Source organism: Xiphias gladius, chromosome 1 (genome assembly GCF_016859285.1).
Source record: "Xiphias gladius isolate SHS-SW01 ecotype Sanya breed wild chromosome 1, ASM1685928v1, whole genome shotgun sequence".
In the NCBI taxonomy this organism is placed as follows: Eukaryota; Metazoa; Chordata; class Actinopteri; order Istiophoriformes; family Xiphiidae; genus Xiphias; species Xiphias gladius.
The window spans coordinates 23,931,012-23,958,043 of NC_053400.1; the positions used below are offsets into that span (position 1 = coordinate 23,931,012).

The window sequence follows — 27,032 nt, forward strand, 5'->3', positions numbered from 1 at the left end:
TTATTGAGCTGAGGTTTATTTTGTGCTTTACTGTAGCTTAACTTTATATCTAAAAATATGATATCAAATCAAGCACCTACAACATTAGACTTTATTATAGAGAAGCAGATGGAGAGACAAAACTTTTCCTTTTCTTTCAACAGGGATGTTTTAAATATTACAAAGTCACACCTGTAGTCTGTTCTCACAATTAGAGGAGTAGAATCTCTTATCAGCTGGTAACAATACTGTGGGAGGTGAAGTCGAGGGGTGATCCTCTTTTTGACATGATTTTGTCTCTGATCTCACTTGCTACTCCACTGCTCAGTTAATGAATTCTTGTCTTGTGTGTATGTGATCTCTTCATTTTACTGCAATTTTTCAATTCCAGAATAGTTCCTTTGAGGTGGCAGACGGGTTGGCACACTTTTCATATGTTGCGTAACTCAGTAGCCGCGCACCAATATCTATCCACAAACACTTGGTAGAAGTGGCATCTTTGCTGCTGACAAAATACAACTTAAAAATCTGTAAACTGCGCTTACTGATGCAGTGGAAAGTAGCATCTGTAAGCGTGTAGTTATATGAATATGTTTTTGTATGGCTTTGGTTTAACAGCCAAAATCAGCTTACCAGTTCATATTTTGCTGAGATTTGAATCATACAATGATGTGGTTTGACTCATATTGTGCTCAGTTATACTGTATTGAATGCAACTAAATTATTAATTAAAAAAACACCAAGTGACATATTGTTTGATCAATCCTGTGCAGGCCGCTACAAACTGGGGACATTGTTCAGCTTTGATTATGTAAAAATGAGATGCATGGTAAAAAATTTCCTTAGACAGTAAATTCAGCACAACTTCCACTGAATCAGTTAGATATAAATGAAGGGCTCTTTTGTCTAGGCTATTTCCGTGGCTGATGTGAATGAATATCTGTGGTGCCCTGGGGCATTGTTTCCCCATGTTACACTGCATCAGGAACCACAGAGATAAATGGGCCTGGCCTGTCCGGGGCATCAGGAATTCTTCTCTGTTCAGCCACAACTAGTAATGTCCTTTCATCCACTGCCTGTAGTGCTATAGATAATGGACTATTTGAAGAAGAGGAAACACTAAAACAAAGATAGGGGTGTGGTTTATGCAATGACAGTGGATGGGATGATCGGAAATATCAGAAAAAAGAAAAACAGGATATATGACGTGCTATATAGAGCAATAGCAGTAGATCTTAAATGTATGAAGTAAATATAAACTTACATAGGTGGATTGAAAGAATAAAAAATCTAAAGGCCGCAATGAAGGAAGCAAGACACACAGCAACCAGCTGAGAAGTTATCAGATGATGAGAAGAAAGAGCTCACGTGTGGATGGATGGATGGATGGATGGATAGATGGATGGAGAGCAGCAGGACAATGGGAGATTGGCTTAAGTAGCATTGTGCTCGGCCTCCTGCGGACACCGAGCCACCAGTTCAAATTCAAAGAAAAACCTGTCAATATAAACACACACCCTGCTAAGACACGCCTGGACCCAGTCCCATGTGCACACACACACTGAGGGACATACTTGCAAGCACTGTGACAGCATAAAAAGACTGTCATTAATCTGACCTCTGCAGCTTTAATAAATATGCATTAAAGCATTTGCACCATAAACAGTGCATTGTGGTATCTGTGCGGATGGCAATAAAAGCAAGCTGTATGAATTTCATCAAATATGTCTGTTACACTTGTGGCACTGTACTATAGCTTTCTCATGCTGACGGAGCTTGAGAGGGAGTATGTGTGTCTTGGTGAGTATGTGAGGATGGTGACTGGGAGTGTTTTTCTCCGATAACCTCAGTTTGTTACTTTTTGATCCTGCTAAATTAAGATAAGGGGCTTGGTTAATTAAACTGTCACATGGCAATACCTTGAGGAATTGCGAGGCCAACACAGCTTTAATTGGGTGGCTGCTATTGTCCCTGCGCTGCCTCCCATCTCCTGGTAGCAGTACCACGAAGGGGAAAAACACTCTCATGGCTACTGGCAACGAATGGAAGAGTTGAAGGAATGACGAACTTGAACATTCAAATGAAGAAGGGTAGGGCAAAAACACTGTGATCTTATTTTAAATGTGTAGGAAACTATGTGCTCCGCTCAAAATAAATGTAATTTAAGCCATATAATGAAGACATTATATACCTAACATGTGACACATACTGTGGCTCTGACAGGGTGAGGAACAGACTTGAGATGAGGACTTTTAATTGCTGCCGCTCGTATGCATGAGTGAGAGTTGTGTACTTCTCTGTACATTGCGGTAATCTCTGCGATGCATTAGTTGCAAGGTAGATCTCCAAAGTCTCTTAGACAATGTCAGCAAGCTTAAGATGCATCTGTAATTACCAGCAGCCAATTAACAGCTGACCTCACCATTCCACCTTAAACCACAACAAAGATCTATTATGGAGATTTACAAGACTTGCATTGTAAACAGCTAAATGTGATGGATGTTCATACAGTCCATATGGGTGTTTACACCTTCTCCCTTGGTTTACACACACACACACACACACACACACACACATCATTGAAATTCTGGCCACAGTGCGGTAGATGGTTGGTGTGTTTGCAGATGTGTAGGTTTCTGTGTCACGGGTTTTAAAGAGACCACCTTTCAATTGATCGACGCATATATGTTACTAGTTAGCACATACATATTTCTGAGGCACTGCACAATATATCATGTTAATTGAAATGTCTGCAGCTGTATCTGTTATAGTTTTACAAAATAACCATTACTTAGATTATTGTGGGATCTGAGAAACATTGTGGGGTTGTTGCTTAACGAAATTTCCTCAAAAGCATAATGCCCATTCTGTGGTGATGTTTTGAAAATAGTTGTCCATCTGTCCCTGAAGGTGATCAAAATCTGCCTTGATTAACAAGTGGGAAATCTGGGTGATGGGCCCCTATGCTGTCTCTCATCCTCTCCCAAGTGGGGATCAAAGAGGATGAAGTTGTGAGCCTAGGGATAATCTAGTCCCCTAGATTTTGATAATGCTGCTCAGGATGATCATGTGGATGAGAGTGGGTTTGGGTGTGCTCATGACTGTGGGTTTGTGCTTGCATGCACTTGTATGCCTGTGTGTTTGTGCTCAAAAGAGAAGAGACAGACAATAGCAGAGCAAACCAGTGAATTATTACACATAGACTGATGGAAAATACACCCTTGCTGTTGCTGTATCCAGGCAACCACATCAGAATTCAAGACATATCGAACAACAGGTTTTTGCCACCATGTTCCCTTTTCAGCTTTGAGCTGCTAAATTATGACCACTTCTACTCAAATTTGAATTAATATGCAACAAGTGGCAGTAAATTCCACTGTATACAGATGTTTATTTCACATAGAATGCCTTTTTTCTCAGAAACACATTTCCAGGGTGAAATATAATCAAAACATTTAAATGCAGAGAATTTCTTGCAAATATCTCTGACTTACCTCTGTTTGTGTTCTTTGTGAATTTCTGTTCTTTGCGACTCACAAACAATTTGTGAAATGACAGTGAGCTTAAGCTCTTCTGAATCTCATTTTAGTTTTAAGTTCCCTGTTGTTCCGCATGTTCTCTTCCCACCCTGATCTGTGTCTGGTGTTGGTGTCCAGCTGTTCCATCAGCACGACAAGTGGTTCAGGAAACTCCCTCATTGTTCACTGACCAATCGTAAACCCACCAGAGTGCTGTCAACGAGCATTTTCCACCCAGTGGTTTGCATTTGCCTGCACCTGTGGTTCTAGCCCAGAGGGCAGGGGATGCAGGGGGTGGCAGAATGGGGAGAGTCTGGGCATTGGGGCAGAAAGACAGTCATAGTTGGGATTAGGCTGTCTTTCTGTCTGTCGAGATTAAACGAAATAGAATCATTGCGAGTTTCCCGCATTTTGTCGTGTTTTCCTCAAAATGCACCACAGGACAGCCGAGCCTTACCACCCAAATTTGCATTTTTGTAATTTGCATGAACTCAATCGGACCTTGGAGGCAACTTACCGTTGAGCGTGCACGAATGCAAGCATGCGTGTGTGTGTGTCTGGGCATGTGCTTCGGAATTTGACAAGCGAAATAAAGAACTTGTCCAAACAATCTAATAGACATGACTGGAATGCACTGCATTCATGGAAATCCTACATTTGAACTTCCTGGACAGTTTAAGCATTTGTTGTCCAAAATGTAATGGGATGATAAGAATTTGAACACTGGCCTTCATTGACTTACAACATGTTGTAAAGCAGTATCATACTGCAGTAGAGAGTCTACTGCGCAGAGTTACTAGAATAGATATACTCTGCACTGCAATGCTTTGCTAGCCTGGGTTGTGAATCTTATCAGGTGGAATTGTGGTAGTGGATTTTGTGCGTGTGTGTGTGTGTGTGTCTAAGTGTTTGTGAGTGTGTGTGCCTGCATGTGTGTGTCCAGGCCCCTCTGGAGTCCATTAATCCCAAATCTAACAGACTTACTGCAGAGGCAGCCTTTGATGTGTGCTGAATCCCTCTCTGGAATATTGGATGCTGCTTCCATAATATTCACTTCCCTTTCTATCATCAGGAACGCATTGTTTTGTTTTTCCCCCCATGTTGCCGGGATTGTCCAGCAGGACAGGTGGCTGCTGAGTTATGAGTTTGTTTACAATTCAGGTGTGTTTTCACCAGTTCTCTGATCTGTAATTTTACATCTCTGAGCTCGTTTAATCCCATTCTTATCTTGTGTAAGCCTTCTAATCTTTGACCCTAATCTTAAACCACCACGTAGCATGGGGCAGCATGGACGAGGAGAGTTGTTTTTCTCACCTTCAAATTCAATGCATACATTTGTCAGAGAGAGCTGGGGCCTTTGGGTTTCCTTTCTCACGAGCCAAGTCCGCGAGGTATTTATTGCTATATATTTCTATTTATTTGTGTTTCATAGCAGTGGCCTAGACTTGAACCCAGCCTATTTTAAAGCCTTTTGCTCATAACCCATCAGTCTCAGGAGTGAAACAGATGGAGAGGCAAAGAAAGTATAAATTAGATAGTGAGATGGAAAACACATTTCAATTTGAAATGATTATCCCCCCTGACGGGTAGCCTAATAGACTGTTATTGCATTTCCGTCAGTTTCTTTTAATCTAATCATACTTATAAACAGACGAGTGAGAGTGTTAGTGTGTGCCTATGTTTATCCATACAGAGACACAAGCAACCGGTGTCTAGACGGCAAACACCAATTTGGCTGGGGCACAGAGGAACATCAATGCTAAAGCAATGTTGCTGTAACACAAGGCATGTTCCTGAGTCTTGCATGCAGAGGAGATTTTTAGTGACAGACAGACGGTGATAGGAGGAGGAGGAGGTGCCGCAGAAATGGAGGAGAGGTTGGCAGAGCTCACTGTGGCTAATACATCCAAAGTGTGTCAGTGTGCTCTCTAAATGTGTTAGGCCCGGGGCTGAAAAAGCCAACACCATCGACTCAACCTACATCTCTGCACCTTTCCACTTAGCCTCTGTTCAACACCCGCCAATATCCTTAGGGGAGCTACACTGCTGTTCATTGGCACAATTGATCAAATGCCTAAATGCTAAAGTGTACAGTTTCCTTATTGCTCATGAGCACATGTGCTAGAAGATGACTTTGGAGTGGTGTGCTGCTATGTGGTACGGCAGGTAGATTTAACAGGTGGTTTGTCTTCACATTTCTTGCCCTCTTTTGGCAGATTTATCCAGTGTTTAGCAAGCAGTCAGGCTGAGGTTGATACTTTTTTATTACAGTGGGTCATGACATTTTATCTGATAATTTGATACTTAAAACAGTATCTGTGTCATGTACAATACAAACAAAAAGTACAGTGAATTGAACTTTACTATTTATATTTTCAGTATTTTTAGGGAATTCTGCTTTATTCGCTAAATTACGTGTAAGTAGTGCATATTTCCATTTGATTTAGTGAACTTGAGGGAACTGTAATCACACACTAATGATAATATACACAGTTAAAATGCCTGACTTTATGTGCTCTAGTGAGTCAATTAGAAGAAAAATGAAAATATCTGCAAACACTAGTAAGTAGGCTCGGTCTGTGAGATCAGGCTGTTTGAAAACATTTGACTAGAGTCATATCAGGTAAATGTGCTTAAGGTAACATGGGTTCTGGTTGTGATATCACATTCTGCAGAATTGATTTTGAATAAAATACATAACGGTGTAGATCACTGGTGTTTCCATCTTATCATTCAACCATAGTCAGACTAGGATTCTAGCACTAACTGGGATTAAGAATTTTGAATGAATGTTTTCGTCTGCGTTATACGTTTAATATGTGTATTTTGGTTCATTATATGAAAACATGCATTTCTGGTATTTTCTTTAACTTTTTTCGATGTCTGAAACACTTCTCATAACCCCAAGTCACCACCAGCCATGACCAATTCATTCTTCTAGGTTTTGGCCACTTCTTGGATTGCATTAGGCTTGATTCTCAAGCCTCTTTACGCATTTCACCTACCTACCCTGTCTTTACTGAGTTTGATCTGTTTCAGCCACTAAGAGGAAGGTATTGCCAATAGCAGCCAGCTGTCAAATAAGCATAAGGCTGACTGAAATTCCCTTTTCCTCCTTTTTTTCATTATTTTTGTTGAATATGGTTGTCTGACTGAATCGCGTCTCAGAACTTCATTCTATCCTTATACAAGGGCTCAAAGCTAAAATGAATCAAGGTCATTTGATACCACAGAACCCTGATGCAATAGTAAGGACAATGCTATGCAACTGTATAGTGTATGTGAGTGTTGTATTACAGTGATGGTTCTGTTAAGACAGAGAATCAGAAGCACTTTCCCTAATCTTGCTAAAGCAGTACGCATGGGAATGACTACTTGCACAAAGCCATGACACCCTGAGTTGTTCAAATCCCTTTGTTCAAAAGAGAGCGTTAAACAGAGAGGCAGACAGAGGGAGAGAGACAATAAAAGAAAGTGATTTAATTCAGAAAATGTGACAGGATTGTAAGATGTCTAGTGGATTTTGTTATTGTATGGATTGTCTGAATGAAGCCGCCACAATGCTTAATGTTTATTCTTGTTGTGTTAGACCATTTATCAGGACCGGACCACATTGCCTCATTTTAGGCTATTTTTGGACTAAACCCAATCAGTTTGAGAAGAGATCCCTCAAATCTAGAGTGTTGAAAATAGCATCATTAAAGTAGCGTGGTTAAAACGTAAAAATATGGTGGAGTGAAGCACTTCAAAAGACGACCCTGTGTGAATTAGCAACAAAAGGTTTCACTTATTCTTTCTTTAATGGGGTGTTTTAAACCTGTTTTCTCCTTGGCTAGAAACAGGATTTCTGTAATGAGTCGGTGACTCATAGATTCTCTCGGCTTAATTTTTTTTAAACCCCCCCCCCTCTATCTCTATCTTTCTTGTTCTCTTTCTCTCTCACTTTCTCACTTTATTTCTTGCTCTCACCATCTCTCTAAATAGGCCAAGGCAAGTTTCCTTGCCGACTACTGGGGGAAGGAAGTAAATTAAGGCCATTAACAGGCAGAAGGATGCTGATCAGCCTTTCTGGTCTCTGGTCTCCTGTCTGTTCCATACTGTGCTCTCTCCTAAGTCTAGTTATAGGCACCCTTCGAGCATAGTGTTTTTGTTTGTTTGGTCTGTGTGGTGAATTAAGTGTTTTTTGACTGAATAGCCCATTTGATTCCCACAAATATACCCAAATACAATATAAGGGTGTCACACAGCGACCAAAGCAGTAAAACAAGAGTACACGCACTCACATCTAAAAACAGTAAGTAGTAGTGAGTAGAAATAAAACATGGTGCAGGCATGCTGTGTCTGTTTATGTTGCTTATGAGTGAACATGCTGCGATACACACACAGTAAAGAAAAGACACGCACAAGCACACTATATTTAGATTACAAACTGCCATAAACCCAGACTAAAGAGGGAAGAAATAAACAAAAGAGAAGAAAAAAAGCAAGGCGGTCCAGAAGCATCCCCTGTCACGGTGCAATCCCCCATGTCCTAATTACACAGGCTTAGAGGAAACGGAGGATTAGCCACTGATTCACCACGCTTCTCGCCTCATCTTCTAATAAGTCCCCTTCTTGTCTCCTTGCCACCCTTTGTGCCACCCTCCATTTCTCTCTCCAGGTAAAGGTAGCAAGATACTATTGACCTGTGGTTTTTTTTTTTTTTATCTCTCTTTGTACCTCGTGGCTAACATGTCTGCCTCAGACAACACCACCCATTGTAAAAGTAGGCTGTGCAGCAGACTTGCTTTTTTAGCTGTTCTCATCATTTTATTTTCAATATTTGGACATAGGACAGTGTTAACATCGGTTATGCAAAGTATCACATTCTTATGTGTACATACTTTGTTTTGTTTGTCTATGTGTGCCTCTTTATTATTGGGTAAATAGGTTTTTTTTCAATTTTTATACTGGTCAGCTTTAGCTAAATATGCCCTATTCATCAGTGAATACAGTACACTGGGCACGTTTTATTTATGGCAAAATAACTTTATTTACATATCACGCACAGACAAGCTGAGATACTGAGAAACTTTAACTGGCGTACATACTTTATACGTAAAAGGAACAAAAAACAAGTAAAGTCACTTCACGTGTCAGTGGACTGTACTAGAGTTAGTATATAGATAGTATTTCTTACGGTTTTTATGCTGTATTTGTTTATATAAAAAGTAAAACAGTGTTTTTTTATATATTTTATAATGATATTTTGAATGGTCATCTGTAACAAAAATCTGGACTTAATGTGAAGATTTAGATCAGCTTTCATATCTTTACACTAAAGTACAGTATATAGATATAGCATGCATGTATTGTTGTGAATTAATGTACATATCTTATGACAGAGTTGTCATACATGCATAGTTTGCAGTGTCTAGCTGTATTGACAAGCTGTTTATATTTTTTTTCTTCCAGGTTATAGCTTTGACATGTTAATTGTTTGGTATAAATAGCTTGATGACAGCAGGAGTCATGTAAGGGTTGTTCCCCTCAGACCTCTATATCTAATCGCTTGCCTGTGGCTGCTCTTCTGCAATTGAAACACCATTAGAACACTTAAGGCATGAGAGACATGCGAGAAAGGGGAGTTGAAGAGTGAGCTATAGCTAGAGGAAATATGAATTATACAAGGTCTTAAGTCACAGGTTGGAAAAGAGGCTCAAGTTTTTTGACTAGCTGAAGCAAGGATCTTCCTTGACTAACCTTGCTAAACAGCGAAAGCTCTAAGCTGCTGTACCCCCCCCCAAAAGAAAAAAGAACGCAAAGACCGATTATTCTAATTGTTACTTTTCTTCCTCTCTGTTTTTCTTTCTCTAGCAATGAAAGCGCTTCAAAGAAGAACACTCAAAACTTGTTGTAACTGGTTGCTCAAACACAGCGGTGGGAATTTTTTAAGAATGTTGTCCCATGTCACAGATAAACATCCGTTCACCTGTTCTCAGCGCTTTTTGGCCGTGGAAAGGTTCCCATGGCCTTTAATTACTGTTGAACCTGTTTGTTGAGGTTTTTGGGTTGTTTTTTTTTTTTCTAGTGTGAGGTCTGATCGTCCGCAGATAACAGAGAAACGGCAAGATGTTTTCCCCCTTTCTTTTTTTCTCACATTTGTCTCAAGGCCGACCTTCACTAACAATTAAAGCTAGAAGAAACCTTTGATAATTGAGATCATAACACATGGCTCAGACAAGTCTTAAGCAAGTAGTGAATACACACAGGATGCAAAGAAAAGCTATTCATATTTTAATGAAGTATCTTTAAATGAGGTCCATTAAAAAAACAATCAATATGCCCTCAAGTTGCAGACACACTGACACTGGCAGAGTCTAAGTGCACATTCCATTCTGCTCTATTCAGACGCAAACGGGCAAACATGTATACACACACACAGACAAACACACACACACGAAAACATGTACTCACATACTGCAGCCTTTATATAACCAGGTAGGTCACTTGCAAGCCAATTTGTATTTATAAGGACCAGATTTTGCATTTTAGGGCCCTCATTGCTGCATTGTGTTTAACGGAAGTGCTGTTTGAGAACATCAACCTGGCTGTCAAGATGCCCCTCATCTCTACAACCCACAGACCTTTCCCACCACCCACAGCACACAGCCCTGCTTGCTCATCACTGATTAGGCTTTGTGCATTTGTTTTTGTTTGAGTATGAGATTATGCTCCTCTTCCTCCTCCTCTTGGGTTTTTTATCCCTCTCTCTCCTATGCATAAATACTCTCTCCTCAGGGTGTTCTTTGAACAACTTACCCAGGCATTAGCTGACGGAGGGGTCTGCGGTTTGTGAGGGACTGTCTGAATCGAGGATGTGTTTGATCCCGAGATACTGTATATGTCCTTGATCCAGTGTCGGCATCGCCAGCCACTGGGCACCCCATTGCTGCTGCCAAGCATTTCCTGCTATGCATCGGTATTCTCTTGCCTCCTACTGTGATAAAAGCTATTACACTGGGGAGACGTATCCAACTCCTTGTGCTAAGCCACAAACTGCACAAAGCAATCCAGATCTATTCCATCAACACACAACTATACTCACAGTAGCACTTTGAATTAATAATTGTACACTTAAAAATAATTTATCAGATAATATCATAAAATAGTTTTAATGTGGATGCAGCTGCATTATTTAGAGATATTATACTGATTGTGTACGCTGATGGCATGAATGTCATAAATTCTTAGATAATGAGAGCTTTACCCGAAAAAAGTGTTTAAAACTGCAGTTTATTCTGAATTACCATCCTGGACACCATTTTACTGCTGTTGAAAGGTTTCAAGCAGAGCAGTGGGCCAGTATAAAATGCAGGTCCCACAGCAAACTGTGATGACTACACCAAAACAGCAGTTTCATGGATATACTATTGCACTGCAGTCTCTTGAAATAATGTTGGCAAAACAGACTGGCCAACTGTAGAGAGCAACCTGCTTTCCCAGAATCACTGTGTTTTAGAATCATAACAATAGTGCAGTAGTGCAGTGTAATACTGCGGATGCATTAATACACTGAAGCAATGCTCTCATTTTTACCATAACGATGCTGTGTAAGAAGAGAGGAATATATAATAACTCGATCTATATCTGAAGTAATGAGAAACATTCTGACCTGTGGGGACCTGTATCGTAATAAAACCAAATTCACAGCAGAATACATAGCAGAGGGACTTTCATGATAAAATGGAGGTACTTTTATAAGATTTGGACTCATTTCCACAAATTCAAAAAGAATACCTTAACAATGTCTTATTCAAGGATTTTTTTTTTTTTTTTTTTTTTTGATATAGCCCCTGGAAAAATCCGCCCTCCAGTTTATGTTGCAAAGTGATTTCTTAGAAAACAAAATCTGAAATTTTCAAAGCACACTGTTCACCATGACCCAGAGTCTGAAATTCTATCTTTAATTGTAGTTTTTTGGTAGATTGGCAACCTGAAATGTCATAAGATATTTATTAAACATTAGGCTCAGTCAGAGACTCTCTCATCTGTGCAGTTCAAATATTTAGTCACCCGGATTGGCTGAGAATGGGGGGGGGCGGGCATGGATCAGCTGGGCTAGATAGCACTAGGCGAGGAGATTAAAAACACACACACATGCGCACATAAACACACACTGTGAGCTCCCTCAGGTGAACAGGTGCAGTCATGGTCTGTCACAGATGCTCTGCACAATTTGTCAGCTGCCATTCCTCCTGTCCACCTTGGGTGGGTCGGGGGATATTCACCGCAACACAACCTCAAAACACAAACACACACGCACATTATCTCAAATCTCTAATCTCACAGGCTACTCTAGTAGCCTGTAGAACTGCCTAATGACTAACCAGGTGTGCGTGATGGTACAATGATTCACCACCACTGTGATCGATGCTAAATTGTAATGAGTTCGTAGCTTCTTACTTACTTGCATCTTATTTTTAAACTGCTGCTGTTGCTTTGCTAGTAGTAGCATGTGTGTGTACAGCTCTCTCCTGGTTCCTACTTCCCTCCCCGGGAACCACAGTGTGTGACAGAGGGACATTAATCACAAGGCTAGGTAATAAAGCGAGGAGGGATGGGCATGTAGGGCCAGGGGGGCAGGCCTCTGGAGGGAGAAAAGGGTGCTTAGGGAAATCACACCATGCTTTATGACACACACTGATACACAGGCACAGTTTTTACACTCATGGGTTTGGGTGCACATCCTTCACGCACCATACTGAAAGCTTCCACCCTGAAAGTTTGAAAATTAAATTGAGAACAGGAGCCAAAACAACTCAGGATTCTAGGAATGGTGTCCATCTAATTTCTATTAGTTTGTGTTGAGGGAGAGCCCTGTGCTTTCTTGTCCACCTATGTGTAATATTACGTGACCCATGGCCCTCATTAATTAAGTGTTAATTTAGTAAAAGCCTTTTTTCTGTAAGGAAAACAGAGGGGCATTTTCGTATATTTTGGAAAGAGATGAGAGGCATTTTATGCCTCAGTAGACGCACCTTCTCTGTTGCTGTGATGCTGAAATGGCTTTGCAAGGTTTTCAGGGGCATGCAACTAATAGAAAGCAGAGAGGACAACGTTGTAAATCAGACTTTTTTTTCGCATGATATGAGATGGTAATAAAATGTGGCTGTTTGTATATGGTTTCTTACTAAATGACAGCATGACACACAATTTAGTAGTCCACTGGGTGTAACTGTATTAAGTTTTGTTTTTCCTTGAACATTTATTTCTGACCTCTTGGGGTTATTGGGGTTTTGTAATATCAATCTCATTCCATCTCAACAGTTTACAGTGGACACTGGGTTGTGAATCATATCAAGCGATGTTGTGATAGTGGATAATGTGTGTGTGTCGGTGTATATGTCCGTATAGGGGTGTACCACCACTCTCAGTTTTTGTTGTTTTTTTTCTTTTGCATATGCACTTGCATGATGCACCTGAAGGAGTATTACAAAAGGGTAGGTTGAAAAATTAGATTCCAATAATAGTTTTCTGTTCTTATAAATCCACCATAACCACACAACAAAGGCTCAGTGCTCTAGATCCTGAAGATTGTGGCATGCAACTAACAGAAAGCAGAGAGGACAACACTGTAAATCAGACTTTAATAAGAAAAACATTATTCTTAAAATTATTAAGAACAATAGAGAATAGTTCAGTGTCCTCATTGTATTGTGTCTTTGTATCACAGATTAATTTACAGTCTGTCAGTAGTTTTTTCTTTGGTTTGGTTTATGTTTATTGATTAGAATTTTTAGTTATGGGTATAAATTAACTCATACATGCACATTTGCGGTCACGCGTTCAGAAACATACATGTACAGACATACATACACAATTTCAATGCACAATAGATCTATTTCTCTTTTGTTTTGTCCTTGCCTTATTCGGTTTTTAATACATCATGCAGTCTTAACGCACTATGTTTTAGATGCTCTACTCTGCTTTTAAAAAGAATTCACACTTGAAATTATTCATTCAAATTATTCATAAATTTTGCCTCTAAAAATGTCCCAGTCACTTTAAAGAGACAGATGTAGGGATTGATTTTTACATTTTAGATGCAGCACCTCATTGGCGCAGAAAGTAATTAAGAAATCCCTCATTCATCTATCTTTTCACTTTGACTGGCCTATCTCACCCTGGGCACTGTTAGGGGGCACGGCAGTATATGATGTTGACAAATACCAGAGTGAGCCAGGATCAGTTACTTCCTTTCCTTCTTTTTGCAATGTTGCTGAATTAAGGGTCTTTCTGAATCGGTAAATGTTTCTTTGACACTCTGGGTCTTTTTGCTATTGCTTAAAGGATTTCTTGGAGCAGCTTTGCTACTTTTATATCTGTTTCATGTCGTCTTAGCAGTAAAGATAACTGGCAGCTACATAGCTGTCCCATCAAGCTCATTGTTACCCAGTTTATTCTGCCTTAAAGCAAGGCAATTAACCCTGCCAGAGGTAGCAAGATAGCTCCGGCTGCTCACAGTTAAAGAAACCCCCACAAGTACAAAAGAGTGCGTGGAGTTAATTAAACTTTTTGTTGGCAATAGATGTGTAATAAACATCTGATTTCGATCAGGGATTCAAGTCAAGTATCTACAAAAGGGCTGCAAAGATACAAACATCAGCTTTGTGTGAACCCTGGCTGGTCAATTCGATCAAAGTTTCAGTGACACTTGTAACTGAAGCCAAATGTAGCCTCTTCTTTTCATTCTGATGTCTAAGATGTTTTGGTCGAGCTTTATACTGAGTAATCTAAAATTCTTGCTGCATGTCATTGCCACGTCCCTTGTCTTTCCAGTTGTACCCATTTGGTTCATGGCCATTCCGGTTATAAGATGTACTGTCCTTTTCAAGGCTTTGATGTAAAATTAGATTTAAGGACACATTTTCTTTAGCCATACAATATCAGTGCCCGAGATTGCAAACTTGATAAAAGAGTGAACACTGAAAGATAAAAATGCCGTGTCCCTGTTTTAAACATATGCTATCTGGAGGTTCAGGCTATCTTGAGGTTTTGATTTTACAACAAATACTTTGAATTTCAGCTGAAACATAAAAGCAATGATATATAAAAAACCAATAATAATCCCGTGATAGATTGAGGACATTTACTTACAGGATACCAACATAAAACATAAAAGTGATTCGACATGTAGTAAATATGGTAATTTGGTAACATGATTCTTTTCCTTAATGATTTACTATATATTCACAAATAATGAATAATGCAGTTTATTAGTGTGTTTCATCATTGCACCATAACAAGTCTGACTGAGACATGAATCAAAATGTGACAAATGATTGCCTTTTTCAGGCAATCATTGATAGTGTATCTATCAGTGTAATTTATCTTGGACCATACACACCACTAACTGGAGAGGAAGCAACTGAGCACACCTCTGGTAGCCACATCATCGCAGGCAAATGTGTCCTTGGTGGAGGCTTCTATTGCCCATCCTAGAGAGCTGGCGGAGCCATGCTGAAGAGAGGAGAGAGAGAGAGAGAGAGATGAATGTCACCCTTGCTCTCATATGTCATATTGTTAGCCATAGATATGAGGAGAACGCCTCAAGGTTGAACGTGCAGCTGAGACATGAATAATCTATCATAGGTTTCCTCCAACTAAATAGAGGGAAATATGTCTGCATGGATTATTTATGATTTAATATGCACACAGTGAATGGACAATCACCTCTGAGAGCATGAAGACATTGTAGGGGCCATGTTAATTGTGTGTGTCTGGAATGCATGCAAGATGGCTGTGTGAAAGGCAGTGGTTGTCTAGCTGTTAAGCTTGGTTACATGTAGGGTTTATATTTTGTGGCTTGGTGATGGATTACATTAATAATGTTTTGTGGTTGGAAAGTGTATTCAGGTTTGTATTATTTATGTACAAGCTTTCGAACAAATAATCGATCTTAGTGCTTTGACATGTTGTTTAGTTGTTTCATGTCAAATGCATTCACTCACTCCCACACCATTTAACTGTAGTCCATCTCAAAATGGACCGGCTTCCGCTGTCCAACTCATCTTATTTCCTCTTCAGATGACTGCCTGTACATGGGTAATATCAGACTCTATTGCCCAGCGCTGTTTGGCTTCATCAGACATTTTAAGCTAATTTCTACATTTTAGGGGAACTGTCTCTTAGGATTCTAGGCTGCTGACCCACAACAAAGCAAAAACAGCCCAGCCAAGTGCACTCAAGCACATCCACTCTGCCCGCTTATTCACATCAACGAAAGATTGTATTAGTCCCAAGTTTGTGGTCTTTTAAGCATCACTCTTGCTATGCGGTAACGGTCCATGCATCAAAAAATTGAACTGACGGGGTGGATTTACAGCTCCTAACAGTAATGTTGTTGTCTTCTCAAATTTGGTTGAGAATGATAGTGGAAATGCTGTGCAGCTCTGAGTAGCCTCATTCTAAATGTTGCCTTCAAAACAAAGCCTACGAGAACATAGAGAACATTTTCAATCCCTGTGTTAACATGTCTCTCAAAATTCCACCTGACTTTGGTTTCAGTCTTTAAACCACAACAGGCTTGTCACAGGAAGATAAATTACACTGATTTAAAATTTATTTTTCGTCCCATACTCAGTATATGACAATGAAGATTAATCATGAGGAATCAAGGTTTAAATCATTGACATTCAGGAAGGCAGGTGGAAGGTGACAACAAGCTGCTTTCTGTTAATTATAAAAGCATGGATTTGAGTGCTTAATTCAAATACTGCTGTATGCCACTTGTGCTACTGACATTTTCATTGGGCTATACAAACATCAATAATGCAGAAATTAAGCTCCTATGAATAGACTTTCGTAATTCCTCTTACAAAGAAGGCCTCAGTTTTTTTGCAGTTTGTTGTGTTGCGAACAATCAAGTGTTTCATTGGTATAATGAAGAAGAAGTGTGGTGTTTGTCTGCAGCGTGTAGCTCTACAGGCAGAGCCGCATCACACATCTCAAAACCAATATGCAAAAATTTGCCTTAGCTGATGCATTTGTTCAGAAACCTGTGCAAGCAACCTTTGGATTTTACTTGGGAGCAGTGTTTAAAAACTGGTGTTATTGCATTCTTGGGTGTGTCTAACCTGTACCTTTTGAAGTTTACACTGCTTTAACTAATGGAATGATTGACGGAGGATTGTGAAGGCAGCATATTGAGATGTGTTATATAGCCTGTGCAAATTGAAACACAATCAATGTTTTTAAGTCCATCCATCAGAGTTTGTTTCAAATTACCATTTACAGTATATTGCATTGTATAATGTGGGGATGAGAAACAAGGAACTAGTTGTACCAAGTTAATTTGTGTAGTCTTACTGATAGGATCCTTTTTGTCTTCTCTTCGTTTCATCCCAACCGGTCGATGGAAAAATGCCATTTGTGGGACAACAGATGCTCTGTGGGTTTTTTTGTTGTTGTTGTTGTTGTTGTTTTTTTTCATATTTTTCACTTCATGCCTAAGAGAAGAAAAAAATGTGCTCTTCCTTTTATTTTATTACTTTTTTTTTTTTTTTAACCAAGTTCTGGATCCATTTGACACAGGCATGAACACTCCCATAATCAGCCAGAGTGTGCATCCTTCTCAATAGAGATGAAAGAGGGGAACACACACTCAGACTTATACACACATGCATGCACACACAACAACAAGGAGCCCACAAATAACCAGGCACAAACACACAGGGAAGAAGCACAAGCCATTTGGCACAGCCTCTCCGTCTAGGGAGGGCTTCAAAGCCCACTGACATGAATTTATGATAACGGCACTATGCCTTTGCCAAACCTCAACTGTTGTTGTTTTTCTCTCGCTCCTCTCCATCCCTTCTGTATGCTCTGCCATCCCCTTGATCAGAGCTTTGGAAAATGCTAGCAGGTGTCCCCCAGTCCCTTGGAAAGGTGTGTGTGTGTGTGTGTGTGTGTGTGTGTGTGTGTGTGTGTGTGTGTGTGTGTGTGTGTGTGTCTGTGTGTGTGTGTCTGTGTGTCTGTGTGTCTGTGTGTGTGTGTGTGTGTGTGTGTGTGTGTGTGTGTGTGTGTATTTGTGTGTGCGTGTATGCGCATGTGCATGCATTTATATGGGCATTTGGAAAGGGACATCCTTAGCTGGCTCTTCCTCTTTTACATCATTACAATTACCCCTTCCTCCGTAACTTTGAGCTCCAACTCTGTGTACAGTTCAGTTTCATAATAGTACTATGACTCTGTTACTCTTTCACTTTGTGGTTTTACTCTATTCTATCCACAATACTGACATAAATTTATATTTTTTTCTCCATCTATCCCCTCCCTTTCTTTCGATCTGCAGATGAAGATTGTGTGAATTGTACGGAGGAGTGCCGAGTACTGGGTCATTCTGACCGCTGCTGGATGCCCCAGTTCCCCGCTGGAGGAAACCAAGCAGAGGGCATTGACTACCGCAACAATATGTTTGTGCCAGCGGGGATGGAGACTGTGCCGGAGACAGAGACCTACGAGACTGTCAACCCCAATGGCAAGAAGACATTCTGTACATTTGGAAAAGAGAGGCGTGACCACACCATTCTGGTCGCCAACGTCAAGCCCTACTTGAAGGCGAAACGTGCCCTCAGCCCACTGCTCCAAGAGGTACCCTCAGCCTCTAGCAGTCCTACCAAGGGCTGCTCCACCACATCTCTGTGCTCCTCATTCAAAAGCCCAGCTGATGGGGCTGAAGGCAAACCTCCCCCTGCCACCTGCTCTGGCCACTACGGGCCTCCTGATGGTCAGTACCTGTCACCAACCAAACAAACCAGAGACCAGGGGGTCTACCCATCTTTGCCTCCCTCAGACCCGGTGGCCAAGGTGCTCGCCGAGGCCCGCTCCAGGATCAGCCAAGAGGCAACAGGTGAAATGGAGTGTGTCCTGGAGCAGGTGGAGCCCGATGCGAACCGTGACGGAATGGATGCTGACCAGGTGGTGAGAGACATCGACAAACTATTGCAGGACTGCAGAGGAAGCGAGGCCAATGGCACACTCAGGAAGTGACACAAAAGGACTGCAATAAAAAGAAGTAGGGAGGTAGAGAGAGGAATAGGATGCTATTCCAAAAACTCTCATACCAAAACTGTCACCAAAACAAATTAAAAAGTTGAATGGCTCTTATGATAGGAGCTCTTTTCACTGTATTTGTTGTTGAAAAAAAGGACCGACACTGGACAGACGATGGGAGCATTTATAATGTCAGTCATTAGGCACCAGTTTTGGTGCTGAGATCCCTACCAACAAAAAAGAACTGGGTAAAAAACATCTGAATTCTGCTGAATTTATAAACTCTTTTTGTTTTGGATTCCTAAGCAAATTGCAGAGGCTGATGCCTCTGGCACCTCGCAAGCTATTATCTAAGTGCCCACCAGCTCATAAGTGTGTTGTTCATGGTCTCTTGTGAAATCCTACATATCTAAATGTGTGTAGATGGATTTCTGTTATGTGTGATGGCCATAGAAACTGAATGGAAAAGGACTATTTATGGTCAGACATGACAATCGATGCGGAAACAGAGAAACAAATTCCAATCTATTCGGGACAGTGAAAGACCAAAATACACAAAACAACCTTATCTTTTCTGACTTTACTATAAGTGTTTAACGTGTGATGGATCCCGTAACTGAGCATGAAGAGATTGGTTAATCAGGGGTATGTTCACAGCGGTTGGTTATGGACTTGGGGTCGGAGGGGCTTAAATGCACTCCTGAAGGAGAATTATTAAACAGTGTAATCATGTTTCACTTGTCATTTGTAACCACATGTGTAAGTTGTGTCTCTCTCACGCTTCTATTTAAACGTTCATGTTGCTGACCGGTGTAGTTGCACACACCAATTTTAGTCATTTGCACTACACTTTTACACACACACACGCAGACACACACACGCATACACACTAATGCTTACACACAACTGGCCATCTGTGTAATTGTCTTATACATGTACATCATCAGCTTTCAGTCCCTTGTGTACAGTGAATAATCATGTGTGTGACTATGCCTGAAGGCAATCACGAGTTGTATAAAAAGGGACATTTTTCCTCAACTGTGAAAAGATGATATCTATATGATTATATAGATGACTATATGTATGAATCCATGTATAGTGTCCAAATATTAACAAAATATTTATACATTTTATAAGAAAAAAGAAATGAGGAATCTCAGCAAAAAGTGTCCTAGAGTTAAGGTGAAGAGCGGGCTATTAAGTCAATGAACTGCGGAGGACACTGCCATTGTTTCGAAGACACAATGGAAATATCCAAAAATATAAATGAACAAGAAAATGTCCCTTCACATTATCACTATACATAATATCATTATATGTGTAAATGTATCCAATTTAGATGTGTTTACATCAAAAAATTGACATATTTTTATTGATTTTACTGCAATTTCTGTGCATTTGAGCCAAATTGTTATGTGTACAAAAGCTATATTGTGTATTTTATTAAATTAATATATAGTTGTGTTGCAATATACATGGGCTTATATTGTATTTGGCAAAAGTTGCCTTAGTAGCTGTCGAACTCTGTGAGTTTGCTTTAGTTTGGGTTTTTGTTGGTCTTTTTTTCCTCTCTATTCTGCATCTTTGCAGGCTGGCTTCAGTGCTTTTGAGATGTCTTCTCTTTTTACCCTGAGATCCAACTGGATCAAATACAATAACTGTTGAAAGCTTAATGAGCCAGCTGATCTAGAATACAATTCAAACCAACGACAAAAAGCAACAACCACACGATAACAGTTTGAATATTTTTACTGAGCAGATTTTTACAGGGCAGCTATTTTCTTTAACAATAACTAGTATGCGTATTTTGTGTTCATTATGTCTTTACTTTCTTTCCAAAAAAGAAACCTGCCATATGGAAAGTGGAGTGGTTTCCTTGGTGATCATAAAACTGCCTTACTGTCTCTGCGGAGAGCTTGTTGTATCTGTGGAGCTTGTGACTGCTTATAAAGCCCTGGTCCACCAGAATGTGCATTTTCTATAAAGGACCAAAAGAGGTTCTTTTCCAGCAGTCTGTGTTGTTTATGTATGTACTCCTTCTCGATACGTGTTAGAGTTCTCATACTTTGCAAAGAAACTTGACATCTAAAGTTTTATCTGAAGTTACTTTGGATTTGATCCGTTAGCTGTTTAGGTAGACGGTTTATATAACCAAGTGTCCTCACATTCAGGCTTTCTTAAAAAAAAATGATACAGACATTTATTTTTGAAAATTTTGGCACATTTCGGCCACTCTCTGAAATAATAATGGGAGGTGCTTTTTCTAATATTCTCTGACGGTAAAATACGCAGAACAGTAGGCTATTAGACTAGATGTGTTTTGGAAAATGTTACCACAATCACCAAATCTGTATGTAAGATGCAGCCATGAGAGGGAACAGTGACTTACATTCATATGGCTCCCGGTGTATTTACTGTATAAAGTGGATCTGAGCTGAGCTGGAATCCTGACAGCTGACATAACACATTCTATCCTGCAGCCATGTCACATCTGAGTATTTTGGGGTTTCTATTCTTGCTCGTTTTTCTTAATTGAGGCACATGCTTGGACATTCTCCTGTCATTCTGCCATTCTGCTGTATCTTTTGTCTACTTGCCATCTTTTATATCACTACTCATTTGCTTACTTTTTTGCTGTTCAGCTGTTTGCGTTCTCACCTCTGAGGAACAAAGCAACTGTTATATTTCCCTACTCTTTCATCTGTAAAGATGTGGTTTGAGTTTACCCTTGCTCTTTTCCTGGGAGATGGCAGAGGCTGTTTTTTAGAGAGGGCTTGGAGGACTTCATGTAGGAGGAAAATATTTATGGTTATTCTGTAATGAGATTTTTTGTTCTCTCTCTCAAATATCTGGATCAAGCAAGCCTGACATTCGCATCATGCAAAGAGTACAAACTGAAAATTTGCTGTTCAAAGTGTGCGCTGCAACTGTGATCATAACAAATTGCTTATATGGGTGTGCGCATGCACACATGCAGACACACAAACACAAACACCCAGACACTTAAGCAACACACTGCCTTTTATTTAAATGCATAGCCTCTTAAAGGCAAAGTAAAGGCTGAAAGAGAGGGCATAACACTACCCAGACAAATGTGACACTTCCACACTTGTCTCCACGGTTTATTTTCTTTTTATCTCATTGTGCTTAGCCTTCATGCTGGATCAAGCATTCTCTACACTGTGCGTGTGTGTGCATGTGCTTGATTCGCTTTCATGCCCTCATTGTTTGACAAAACAATTCCTTTCTTCTTATCTAATTTCTGTTACCTGTGTACTACAGATTTAATTCCAACTCACATTAAAGCTCTATTGCTGTGGTCTCTCTTTCATTTAGTCATTAATTAAAACAAAGTGCACAGGTCACCCCAGGATTCTGTCTTTTACTCAGAGTCTGGCTGCCACAACCAGTAACTGTCACAGTTCAGGCACATTTTAAGTGCTGTCCCCTCTGATGGTGTTCCGCTGGTCCAGCCACTGTAGCTGGGTCCGGTGGATGGAAGGTGTTCTTTAAAGCCATGGCCCCCCTCTCAGGCTATTTGCTGTTTAATAGAGCAGAGGCTGCTGCTGAGGTCAACACATAGTTGGAGATTGAGCATAATGTGAGGCCTCTCATTATTGTATAATTAAACACTGTTGGCAGAGCATTACTCAAAGCTAGAGTGGGTTATTTTTGCCCACTTGAGACTGTTGGTTTTACCAAGTGATTAGGACAGGGCCTTGTTGAATATGGGTAACCGCCTCTGATCTCTGACTCACGCTGATGCAGGTGCACACGGACTCAGACTGCCACTGCTTCACATAGACGTAGAGACGACATGTCATTTTGGTTAGTTAAAACAAGCACCCAATGTTTGTCAGTGTTGTCCCCTCACTCACAAGCCCACACTGATATCATAGGGCTCCACGCTACAATGGGCAACTGGTGAAAAGACCAGGGACATTCATTTGTATGGATTATTTCAACTGCTATTGTCTAAAGGCTGTGTTCATTGTGATCTATCTGAAAAAAAGATGAAAAGATCAAATAAAAAAGCAATTACTAATAATGTTTGCTCTTCTCCTTGTGTGAGTTGGTTGAGGAATAGCTAGTCATGGATTTGATTCAATTTCTCATATCCCGAGAGATAACCTCACACACCCGATACTTTTGTTCTCTCAAGCATCTGTGCGGCCAATTCTGCCTTGTCAAATAGGATTGCATTGTTTACTTTCACATTGCCAGCTTACTTTGGAAAATATAAAAATGGGATTTTTCAATTGCCTTCTTTGGTGTTAAATGCACATATGCAAGTACCCCTTACTCAAGTATACACACACTGACTTCAAATTTTGCTTTGGGCAAAAGATCTTTCATTCATCACATTAGTTCATATTTTCGCCACACAAAAGATTACTGCTCATGCTGTGTTGTTTTTTTTTTTTCCAATTGCTCAGGGGCAAATAAATTGGTGCTTGAAATTATGTGTACTAATTTTTCTCAGATAAGATGTTGCACTCCACCCTTCGGCTAGATTCGTATTCAGAGGCCAATTGCAAGTCTCTTCAACACTGGCCCGTGGTTAGAGAGATATACTGTGTATTTCCCATTTGCTCCGTCAGATGTGGTTAGTTTAATTCATAATTTATGGCTTTTAGGTGGTAGATGCTCAGAGAGGAACAACAACTGACAGTTGCAGATGTGACCACCCTCGTATGGTTTGGTTCCCCAAGAAGAATAGTAAACAAACTTTTAAGAGGTGACTTGTGGTTAAAGTATTAGTGCTTTGGAATGGCTTTTTAATGTCCTTTTACAGTATTTTCCAATACAAAATGACAGACCATGAAAACTAATGATACACCATTACATTTATCTCCGGAAACTATTTCATCATCACTGTTTAGTTGTAGAAGTACATATGACTGTATGCTTTTGTGACTCTACGCATCAAACAGCATTCTGCTGTCTAAGGATTAGTCTTTTTTATAGTCTTGGTCTTTTCCCAGACTGCAGTCTATCTAAATGTTCATTTGGGACTATCCAATTGCACAAAGTCTTCCCGTAACCTGCCAGTGGATATTTTCTTGGTGCTGAAAAGATTAAATACTACGGAAAACCTCTTAAAAATTAAAATATAAAACTAAAATAATTTGATGTATAACTGAACTGCAGTTGTCTCAGGATCCATCTTAATACACCTGGGCTTTGTAAAATTAACTGGGGTGGTGACATTAGTGCTTTGTGTGTACAAATGGAAAAAAAGAACTCATTCAAGTACATCTAGATAAATTATTTGTCGAATTATTCATTATTTGAAGAGGAATACATCAAATTAAATTTAATTTTGACCACAGAGGGAGTGTTTTACCCCATGCTGGAATTGCAGAGCATTGGTATGCACCAAGGCTTTTTTCTGTTTGTATCAAACTAGTCGCCTCAAGGCAGATATTAATTAAAAAGATAGCAGAGGTACTCTCTTAAAAACACCATTCCTAGAACTGCAGTGGCTACATGCAGTGCTGTCTCATTTGGCCCAGTGGTAAGAATTTTCTTTAAACCGACAGCATACCTTCAAGAAAATAACAGCCTGTCCCCCTGTAGGTGTCAATCACCTTCAATCATAGTCTCTCTGTGTGTGTGTGTGTGTGTGTGTGTGTGTGTGTGTGTGTGTGTGTGTGTGTGTGTGTGTGTGTGTGTGTGTGAAATATTAATGGTATGGGAGACGGTGTGATAAAGAGCAGCACCAAATACATAATGTAAACGGACGTGAACTAAAACACATCCTGAACATAATAACAACATGACAACACATTACACAGATTACATTTGACAACGTGCATTCATCAGCAACAGTTGGATGCGATAGAAACAAATGTAATAATCATGACAAATATATGTATATATGTATAATATATGTATGTTAGTTTAGTACACAGAGCAAGAATAAGAAAGAAAGCAGGTAAATTAAGTGAGAGTTTTCAGAGTAACGCTAGATAGGAAAATCATATTTCTGCATTTTAATCAAGGTCCTTGATCCAAATAACTGTGCTAATGGGATTTAATCAAGTACTGTTCTGTAGTGAGCTGGCTAAAAAGGAAAATAGAGAAGAGATCTTTTCAACATGAAGAAGAGAAGGTATTCATCATATTCTATCGTTTAAAGGACAAGGGTCCTCCTTTCATTTGTGGTAGTGTCGGAGAAAGAACGGCAAATTGAAATACGTGTGTGTGTGTGTGTGTGTGTGTGTGTGTGTGTGTGACACTGTGAAAGGGAGAGTGTGTGTATATAGTTGCATAAAAGAGATGTGACAGACACTGAGGGTGGAAATTTGAATGTACGTCTCACATCAGAAACGGTCATGCATGACGATTTTGATTTGATGCCACTGAAAAAAAAAAAAACAGAAACACAGAGGGTATCTATGGGCATGGTACCTGAGTGGGTGTTAAAGAGAATCACTTTTCATCAAACGGAAGAGGAAATGATGGCACGTGCAGTCATGGCAAACAGCATCACTTGCCTCGATAACAATGTATGGCTCTATGAATGTGCCACGATGATAAGAGTTTTTGTGGCGCTTTATGCAAATGTGCATCCAGACTCTATTGAAATTCTTCCTTGTCTGAAACAGAACCACTCTTTAGCCTGTATCAACTGAAAACTGTATATTTTATGCTTTTGAGGACAAATGTCACACAAAGTCAGCTGCTGATACTATAGATACAGTATGTGATATAAACATCCCGTGATGATTACTCGCTATAAGAGAACACTAATGCTTAGAATGTCACCTCTGTTTGGCATCTCCTCCCATCATCTGAGATACTGTTCAATTAAAAATCTGTCAATATTATTTTGGCCCCAAGTTCAAAACTGAAAGAGAAACCCATAGAAAATGAAAACTTTTATACCAAAAAATAGATGTAGCATGAATACAGAATGGAGACACAAAAATGGCAATTAATATATATTCATTACATTCAGTCATTCAAGAAACTCAGACTCCTCTTTCACAATCAAGCCCTCCTCCCTAGTCACCTCCAAGAGAAGCAGTGTGTTAAGTGTTCGAGTGTTTCTCACCTGAAGCATAATAGAAAACAGTGAAATAATGGCTCCAGACAGCTTCTGTGAAAAGGGCCAGCTCACATCAGTGAGGGAAAATGCTAGATGAAAAGGTCAATAAGCAACACAGGAAACTTAATATGAAGTAGACATATGAATTCCATCAAATGGATTAATGCCCCTGGCAAAGTGCAGGACTGACTGACACTGCTGAATCAATTCATAAATATCCAATGTCTGGTGTGTAAGACACTCAAGAGCTAAGAGGACCTTTCACTAAATGTCACCAGGACTTTTAAACCAATTTTATTCACCCTATTTTGTTTCCTGTTGCTGGTAAATTTTTCACTTTTGGTGTTTCTAGTGAAATTGGATACAATCTCTTTCAGGCAAATGTAGTGCTTCATTGAGATTACGTCCTATGATGTTCCAGGGTGCTAGTCATATTTTTAAATTTTATTTACACACATGCATTAGCTTGTAAATTACCAAATGCAAAGGATGCTTGAAAGTTTCATTTTTTCAATATTTGTTCACATAAACCAGAAAATGCAAATGTTGATTGAATGTTAAAGCAAGACAACAAATACCATGTTGAACGCCTATATTATTGCTTCTTATTTGTAAATCTTTGGGTATAAGGAATATTTGAATTTGTTTGCCAAGTATAACATGGTTGAATCAGTTACTTTGATGGTCAATACTCAAGTGATTTTATTGTTAGACTTTGATAATTTGCCATAGAGGCCATCACATAGAGGATGTATTGGATGAAAGAGACGACAGGTATCTAAATGGCTGTACGATAACACCAGGATGTGATTTCGACAGAATGTCAGGGGGGAACAGGAAGGTCAATAATACAGTAACAGAATATGACCTTGGGGACAAACTTCTTACTAGTGAAGCTGTTCTCTTTTGGCAGAGCTGCACCATTGATCCCTTGCTCTAATAGCAATTAGCTATGCCATCATTAACTGCGCTTTACCACAATGTCATTTTGACAGTGTGCTCTGGGCGATATCCTGAGATACCCATTTTGTCTACTCTATATTTAAACATTCTTTGGAAACGAAGCTTTTGAAATGGTGATCATTGTAAAATCAGGGCTACAAGCAGAGTTAGAAATCTTTGCATGACATAATCTCTTAAAATTTTTCCAGGGGAAGAGTCATTATCCAGTCTGAGGTCAGTGCAACCCAATAAACAGAATATGCACAGTGTTGAGTAAAATCGCACTGATTTAAGTATGCATGCAGAAATGTGAAAACACACATACACATACACACAGACATGCACCCCCACATTCACCAATTACTTTTGCTGCATGATAAATCTCATGATAGGAAAAATAAATTAGTGGATAGATAATTAAATTTACCTTAATAGCTTGTGCTGTTCATCTAACATATTGACCCTCTTCGTAAAAATAAGAACATAAATGACATTCCCGAGTA

General features: G+C 39.7%; 1 protein-coding gene across 4 annotated transcripts in view; it reads left to right on the forward strand.

Annotated features, from left to right (window-relative positions):
* pcdh17 (protocadherin 17) overlaps positions 1 to 22,699 on the forward strand; it is a 58,201-nt gene extending 35,502 nt beyond the window's left edge. For all 4 annotated transcript variants that reach the window (XM_040135689.1, XM_040135700.1, XM_040135708.1 and 1 more), the window contains exon 5: positions 17,833 to 22,699. In XM_040135689.1, the coding sequence (XP_039991623.1) occupies positions 17,833 to 18,530 (698 nt within the window). In that variant the 3' untranslated portion in view covers positions 18,531 to 22,699. The remainder of the gene's footprint in view (positions 1 to 17,832) is intronic.
* The last annotated feature ends 4,333 nt before the right edge of the window (positions 22,700 to 27,032 follow it).